The sequence below is a fragment of the Sturnira hondurensis genome, unplaced genomic scaffold (genome assembly GCF_014824575.4).
Source record: "Sturnira hondurensis isolate 20B ecotype Veracruz unplaced genomic scaffold, ASM1482457v3 Scaffold0009733, whole genome shotgun sequence".
Lineage (NCBI taxonomy): Eukaryota > Metazoa > Chordata > Mammalia > Chiroptera > Phyllostomidae > Sturnira > Sturnira hondurensis.
The window spans coordinates 6,797,593-6,805,750 of NW_028082364.1; the positions used below are offsets into that span (position 1 = coordinate 6,797,593).

The 8,158-nt window shown below is 58.3% G+C and overlaps 1 protein-coding gene across 1 annotated transcript in view; it reads left to right on the forward strand.

Moving 5' to 3' along the window:
• Positions 1-5,793, forward strand: part of GNA12 (G protein subunit alpha 12) — a 43,172-nt gene extending 37,379 nt beyond the window's left edge. Inside the window, exons 3-4 of the mRNA XM_037057913.1 lie at positions 2,825-2,875; positions 4,682-5,793. Coding sequence (XP_036913808.1) covers positions 2,825-2,875; positions 4,682-5,251 — 621 coding nt within the window. The 3' untranslated portion in view covers positions 5,252-5,793. The remainder of the gene's footprint in view (positions 1-2,824; positions 2,876-4,681) is intronic.
• Positions 5,794-8,158: the final 2,365 nt, after the last annotated feature.

Consider the following 8,158-nt stretch of genomic DNA (forward strand, 5'->3'; position numbering starts at 1 on the left):
TGGCACTCCGACCTGGAGAGCCACCGTGTGGGCTGCATGGGGCGTGTTCCTTGGGTGCACGGCGCCCCCCAAGCGCCCCCCCCCCCCGCGCCTGTGTTCTGTTGTCCCACTGCGCTGCCAGCCACACATCCGGCCACCGACCTTGGGGGCAGCGGTGGTTTCTGGCCTCGGCTTTGAGGGTCGTGCTTCCAGAGTTCTCTGGGGTGTGGTTCTCATACTGACACTGTCACTCGTGCACGTGGGGGCGGACGGTCGCGCACCCAGCCACAGTGACATCACTGGTGGCCGCCTACATGCATGCTTGTGCCTGCGTGTCTCGCCTCGTTCTCTCGGTGTTAATGGCTGGCACATCACGTGCTGATCCCTGGGGAGATGGTGCCCGGTGGGAGGTGGTTTTGCTGGAACGAGTCAGTGAGCACTCGGGGCCTTGCCCTGCAGAGCCCGAGGGAAGGAGCCAGCGGAGCCAGCGTCTGACTCGGCCCCGTTCTGCGTTGGCTCGGGACCACTGCTGGAGCGAGAGAGTCCACTGTGGGGCTGCCGGGGCTGCCGTCATACGTTAACCAGGCAGCCCCCTTTGAGAAAACGCACGCCCAGCACCCCGTGGCCCACAGTGCCCACCGAGCACGAGGCTGCCAGAGCTCAGGGCGCATGCGCGAACGTGTGGTTTCATGGTTCGTTGGGGTCTGGCCTTGAAAATGTGTTACTTCTGCTGCTAGGTAACAGGTGATCACAGTGCAGACGGGTGAACAGCTGCACAGATATGCTGCCCGTGGTGGGCACTGGTCAGGAGTCCGGCACCCGCAAGGCCTCCAACCTGTCTCAGGGGCTCACCAGGCTGAAGAGGTCCAGGGGTCATGGGCTCACCTGTCCTTACAGAGCTCACTTCCCTGCAGTATTTGACCGGGACCCCTTTTATTTTGCTAATTGCCAGCTGGGACCCCTCTCCACTCCCTGTACCCTTAGTTTCTGGCCCCCGGGCCCCTCCTCCAACAGCGCGGCTGCTCACTTTCCGCAGGCCCGCGGGGGGGCGCTGCTCTGAAAGGGTCCCGGGTGCTGGAGGTTGGGGGGAGGAGGCCGGTCCCCTTCTGGCCTTGGCCCACCCCACCCACGAGGGCAGGGGACTGTGCGTGGGCACATCCATGAGGTCATGGCGAAGGTCAGCCGGCACAGAACCCCGTTCCCACCCCAGGATCACAGAGATCTCCGCCTGTGTTCGCTCCTGAGTCCACAGTTTTTACACATGGTCCAAGACCCATTTTGAGCCAGTTTCTGGGCATGATGATCGGACCTGTGTGCTTTGTTTTTCCCAGACAGACCACCATTTATAGGAAAGACATTCCTCTCCCCCCCACCCCCTGAGTTACTATGACAACTTTTGCCCAAACCAGTCTGCCACCTCCGTGTGGCGCTCCTCCTGGACTCTGATTTCTGTCCAGTTACCCATATGCCTCTTCCTTTATTTTAAAGATTTATTTATTTTTAGAGAGACAAGAAGAGACAGAGAGAGAAACCTCAATGTGCAGTTGCCCCTCACACACACCCCCCAGGGACCTGGCCTGCCATCCAGGCTTGTGCCCTGACTAGGGATCAAACCAGCAGCCCTTTGGTTCTCAGGCCGGTGCTCAATCCACTGAGCCTGTTTGGGGTTGTGGAGCTTCTTGAAATCTGTAAATTTATGTCTTTTACCAAATTTGTAAAGTTCTCTGCTTTTTAAAAAAACGTTCCTTCTCTCAGGGGCTCCCTGTTCTCTTCTCTTGGTATCCAGTCAAGGTGTCCGGGTGACCTTGCGAAGTTGCCCCCCAGATGGCCCCGTTGTTGTCCTCGTGTCTTGATCTTTCTTTCCCTCCTGGGACTGGATCGGTTCTGCCGCCTGAGTTCGGAGCTCGCTGGCTCCTTTCTGCATCATCTCCAGCCCGTACTGAGCCCCCCGTTAGAGGCTTCGTCGCAGCACTCTGTATTAGTGCCGACGCTGTGTGGCTGTTTTTGTTTCTCTGCTAAGATGCTTTGTGTTTTTATTCGTTATAAGCACGTCACTACCAATTGAGCTTCATTATAATGGCCGCTGTAAAGTCTTTGTCTAGTAATTCCGTATCTGGGCTGTTTGAGTTGGTGCCTGACTCTGTCAGGGGTGGGGGCACAGGGAACCTTCACTGACCACCTGCCTGGTTGACTCTGCAGGAGCCAGCATTGGGACGCCCGGTGGGTGCCACTGCATTTGGTGGCTCCGCACGTCCTGAAACAGGGCTGGGTGACTGGCATTGCACTCCCAGCCAGGGGACAGCCCACAGACTTCTGGCCCAGCGTGTGTAGGGGACAGAGAAAGACGCATCACTCCTCCATGGAGGTCCCCCCCCCGGAGGTGGCAGGTCCGTCCTACAGACACGTGAGGGGAGACGGGCAAGTCCCAGGACACCGGAGCCCGTGTGTGGGCGGCTCTCCTCTTACCGGTCTCTGTCCTGGAAGACAGACAGCATGTGAGGTACAGCGGGCCGTCTGCGGCAGAGCACAGGAACCTGGCCCGTGGGCCTCACCCGGAGCAGGCTGGCCCGTCCTCGGAGGGACACCAGCCCGCCCCTGTGCAGCCGGAGCGCAGCAGGGCGCTCTGGAAACCGGCCTGACCTTGAATCCTGGGGGTGCAGCTAGAGACACTGCACTTTTTAACTTAAATGTGTTATTTTTATTTTTTAATATCTCTGTGCAGTCGTAGACCTTCTCCTTCGCCTTACTGTTCACACGGAGGTGAAATGACACGCGAGTTCTTCTGTCCACGAGTCAGGCCCCACCTCGGGGACTGAGTCACGGGTGTTTTCTCTCTTCTCGGCAGGGGGAGTCAGTGAGGTACTTCCTGGACAACCTGGACCGGATCGGCCAGCTGGTGAGTGCACGCCACCCCGTCCGGGCTCCGCCCTCGCGCCGTGTTGGCGCACCAGGTGACCTGAAGGGTGGCAGGGTCACGAGGGTCTCCTCGAGCCTGTAGGGGAAGCGCCCATGTCCTCGGTCACAGACCTGCAGTAGCTGCTAATCAATAGTGAGGTGGCGTTTCTGTGCAGTCCCTTCACCCAGTCCCCACCCAGGGGCCAGGCGTTTTGACCGTCTGCTGTGGAAAGTTCAGATGTGGACAGATACGGAGAGTGTACTGAACCCCAGGTCGGACTGTCACCACCGTGGTCCGACTTGTCCCGACAGCCCCACCCCGGCTCCCCAGGGCCATGTCCCTCGTTGTGCGGTTCCATCAGTAGTACAGGGTCTGGCACAGGAAACACCCCCGTTTCTACGACAGAGTCTTATTACAAAATCGTAAGCATGTCATTCTGTAACAGCACTATCACACTCAAGCACACCATAGGACATTTTAAGTGAAATGTTCAAATTAAAACTATAAATGAGCCCTGACTGGTGTGGCGCACTGGACTGAGCGCTGGCTTGTTCAGTTCCCAGTCAGGGCACACACCTGGGTTGTGGGCCTGGTCCCCACTAGGGGGCGTGCAAGAGGCAACCACATGTTGATGTTTCCCTCCCTCTCTTCCTTCCCCTGTCTCTGAAATTAAGTAAATCAAAAAAATTTTTTTTTAAGATTTCACTTGTTTATCTTTAGAGGGGAAGGGAAGGAGAGCGGGAGAGAAATATCAATGTATGGTTGCCTCCCGTGTGTCCCCCATCAGGAACTGGCCTGCAACCCAGGCCTGTGCCCTGACTGGGAATCGAACCATGATCCTTTGGTTCTCAGGCCCACGCTCAATCCACTGAACTACTCCAGCCAGGGCAAAAAAAAATTTTTTTAATCTATAAATTATTACAACCATATTATTACCCTACCAACCATGCAGAGCCTATTTCTGAACAGTAAGACTCCAAAAGTCCTACCACAATGCCCTACCGCTCCTAAGAAGCGGCAGTAGTTCCTTAATGCCAGCACTCCCCAGCCGGCTTGGGGACTTCCCAGGAGTCAGGGACACTTTCTCATGGATGCTGCTTCACCCCAGCAATTTGAACCAACACCGTCGTCAAGTCCTCAGGTAACGACTGGTCCCTGCCACTTCCTGGAGGTTTCCGTCTGGGGGCTCCTCTCGCCCATCTGTCTTTTCCTTTCCCTTGTTACAGTAACTGGGCTGTCTCCCCTGTCGGGCCCCCTCGGCCATCCTGCAGTGCGGTTGCAGCTTTCTGCGGCCCGCATCTGCCCTGCGAGGCGGGGCCGGTCCTGGGGCGCTGTCACCCTGTGCGTTTGGGGAGGCTGCAGCCCAGGCGCGGCGTGCAGTGGTCATGGGGGCCAGGCGAGGCTGAGACGGGTCCTGGAACTTCCCTCGCCTGCCTGGCTGCGCACCAGGAAAGGCTTTCAGCGCTCTCCATGAGTAACATGACGTATACGCAAAGCCCAAACTGAGCTGTTTCACAGTAAGGTTTTAGAATGCATTTGCTCCAGAAGTCAGGGGATTAGAAGGTAGCTGTGGGGCAGAAGCAGAGGATGGCTAGTTGCCTGTGGTTTCCTGTCGAGACCCACCAGTGAGATGCTGGAAGCACCCTCAGACTGGAGAGCTGAGGTCCCTCCGCTTTCTACCCCGAGGCGCATTTGTGATAAACCAGGTGCTTTGGGTGTTTGGCTTGACTTCCCGAAGAACCGGTTTGAGTCTCTGCTTCTCTCTCCCACGCCTCCTTCCTGAACCTCCCCTGCTGTATCTTACAGAACTACATTCCTAGTAAGCAAGACATCCTGCTGGCGAGGAAAGCCACCAAGGGCATCGTGGAGCACGACTTCGTCATTAAGAAGATCCCCTTCAAGATGGTGGACGTGGGCGGCCAGCGGTCGCAGCGCCAGAAGTGGTTCCAGTGCTTCGACGGCATCACCTCCATCCTGTTCATGGTGTCCTCCAGCGAGTACGACCAGGTGCTCATGGAGGACCGGCGCACCAACCGGCTGGTGGAGTCCATGAACATCTTCGAGACCATCGCCAACAACAAGCTCTTCTTCAACGTGTCCATCATCCTCTTCCTCAACAAGACGGACCTGCTGGTGGAGAAGGTGAAGGGCGTCAGCATCAGGAAGCACTTCCCCGACTTCCAGGGCGACCCGCACCGGCTGGAGGACGTGCAGCGCTTCCTGGTGCAGAGCTTCGACCGCCGGCGGAGGAGCCGCAGCAAGCCGCTCTTCCACCACTTCACCACGGCCATCGACACGGAGAACATCCGCTTCGTGTTCCACGCGGTGAAGGACACGATCCTGCAGGAGAACCTGAAGGACATCATGCTGCAGTGAGTCGGCCCGGCCGCGGCGCGGGGCCCCGACGAGCTACTGGATCCTGGGGATGCACACTACTGAGACTCCGCGCGCCGCTCGGGCGGCGGCGGTAGCGCGCACGCACAGCACGCTCTCCCGCCGGACGCCGGGGCACCGAGTGCGTGCTCGTGCATGTGTGCGCGTGCGCACTCTCTCTAATGACAAAACACTGACCGGCCGGCCTTGCAGACGGCTCTCCCCCTAACTCGCAGGTCTAACCCCAGAGCTCTGCCGCCGTAGCTTGTAGGAGGCCGAGTGCACACTGATGCTGCTAACGCAGTCCCGTGCCAGGGGTCTCGGGCCACCTCCCAAAGTGAGCGAGTTGCCTTTTAAAGCTCCCGTGCCCAGTTCCTGAGAGCCCCCGGTACTGGCCCCTGGGTGAAGCCCAGGGCCCGCCTCAGAGGGTGGGGTCAGGGTCCACGGGTGTGGTCTTGCCTTACTGCGCCAGCGTGCGCTGTCCCTCCTGCCTGTCACCTTGCCCGGGTCTGTGGACGTAACGCGTCCCTCTCCGCCCAGGCGCACAGCGGTGCTTGTTACTCTGGATCCGCCCTGCCCTCCCCCACCTCCTGGCAAAGACAAACCGACTGGCCTTGCGGGGGACTTTCCCATCTCGAGTCCCCTCCTGACGATCCCTGCTGTCGGCTGCTCTGGCTCAGGATGGCACTCCCGCCCTTTCAGCCCCGGCAGCTGCAGGGTTACCAGCACAGCCTGCAGTCACGCACCTGCTGGGGCACCGCCAACACTGCCCTGCAGGAAGCCTCCGGGCCCCGCAGCACCCCGAGTTTCTGCAGACTGCCCCCCACCAACACCTCTTGCAGCCAGTCCCTGTCTCAGCTCCCCTTGCCCTCCCGGCTCTGGCCCAGGGTTCCTGCCTCTTGAGCGCCCACACAGCACAGGTCACCGTCGGCCACGGCTCTCAGCCAGGAGACCGGGAGCTGGGGGCGGGGCCAGGCTGCTCGGCGGCACCCAGTTCGCCGGCCCACTTTCCTGCCAGGCACCGCTCCGTGTGCAAGGACACTGCATTCCACTGTCCCCGCTGGGAGCTGCTGTGCTGCAGAGCCTGTCTCGGCTCCTGGGACTTCCCCGGCATTGAAAGAAAAAGGAAAGAGCTTCCTTTGTGGCTGGCCCCAGGATGTCACTGTGGTTGACACACCTCCTGGGGCCCTTGTCCTGAAGCCGCACTACTCCCCTCCCCTCCTGTGTCCCCTGGCACCTCTCTTGGCTCCCAGTCAGCAGGCCAGACGCGCCTGAGTCTGGAGGCAAGGCCGACCCAGGGCAGGGGGAGGGGCAGCCTGCCTCTGAGGCACCCTTGTTCTCCCCGTGTGTGTGATGAGAAGACAACATGAGGTCCTTTCTCGCTGGTGCTTGAGGCTGAGTGGCGGCGTTTGGGGGGGTTTCAGCTGCTTTTGATTTTTTGGCCAGAAAGAAGTTGCTTGTTTTGTGCTCCTCCTGTGGCTCTTCACAAGCCGAGAGGCCGTGCCCGGGCTCAGGGCCGACCGTGGGGCTCAGAGGGAGGGAGTCCTGGGCGGCTGGAGCAGGGAGGCGCTGAGATCAGGTTTGCTTCTGATGACAGTGGGGGCGGCCCTGCCTGTCACTGTACTGGGTCTCGTCGGTGTGTGAGGGCTCCCACTGCTCCTCACCAACCTGGAAGTGTGGGCTGCTGACCCCCTGGTCCGCACACCTGCCGGCAGCCCCATCTGAGTGCCTCTGCCTGTAACCAGCCTGCCGTGTCGCTCGTTCACGTTCATGTGTGTACGAGGGGCCGTGTCACTCGTTCACGTTCATGTGTGTACGAGGGGCTGTGTAGCTCGTTCACGTTCATGTGTGTACGAGGGGCTGTGTAGCTCGTTCACGTTCATGTGTGTACGAGGGGCCGTGTAGCTTGTTCACGTTCATGTGTGTATGAGGGGCCGTGTCGCTCGTTCACGTTCATGTGTGTACGAGGGGCCGTGACTGTATGGAGCTGCCCGGGACGTGGGGCAGCCTGGAGGCCAGGACCCCGACCAGCTCAGCCCCCGACCCTGTGGCCTGTTCGCCCAGCCTGGGTGTCCCCAGGCCCCAGGAGGAAGGTGTCAACAGCGTCAGCTCTGAATTCTGGGATTCGTCATGGCCGGAGAAGAAGAGAACGATTTCTACGGTGAAACTAAACCGTTCACAACTTCGCTACACATAGGCTGTAGTCATCCTTGTCTCTAAAACCTTTGGCTTTGTAATTTTTTATTCTAATTCCACTGTTACCCTTGATTATTGTCTTTTTTATTGAGATATTGGAGAAGCAGGAGATAGCTGTGCCTCATCTATTATTGCAAAAATGTAACAATAAACTTCCTCAAAACAAGATGCTGTTGTCTTAGTCATACTGTGCAGGAAAGACCCGTGGGGCCTTTTGCTGAGATGTTTTTAACTGTTCTGTTTGTGGAGAAACTGTTTCGAAGATGTGGAGTTAGAGCTTCGTGACTGACAGAGACCTCTGCATTCTCATCCTGGTGAGCTGTTTCGTTCCTCGGATAAGGGAAAAGTGAGTTGGGTTATTGTCACTCCGACATCAGAAACTATAATGTGGAAACGGGGTCAGTAGTTGTGACGGACTGACACAGGGGCCCCGGGCCAGACGCCCCTGACGTGGGGTGTGAGGCGAAGGCCCTGCCGAGTGATGGCGTGTGGCCGGTGCGTGGCGCCCGGATCGGCGCTGCTTCGGGGAAATGGTTGCGGTTTCACTCCCTCCGGTCTCTGGATGTTCATTAAAATCGATGCTTAGGTTTTCTTTGCTTAACAGAAAATACCACTTAGCATTCAAAGCCAATATGAAGTTCAAGTTTCAGACCCCCAAATTTAGAGCAATAACACCCCCTTTTACTTGGAGGCTCGCTATTTGGTGATCACAGC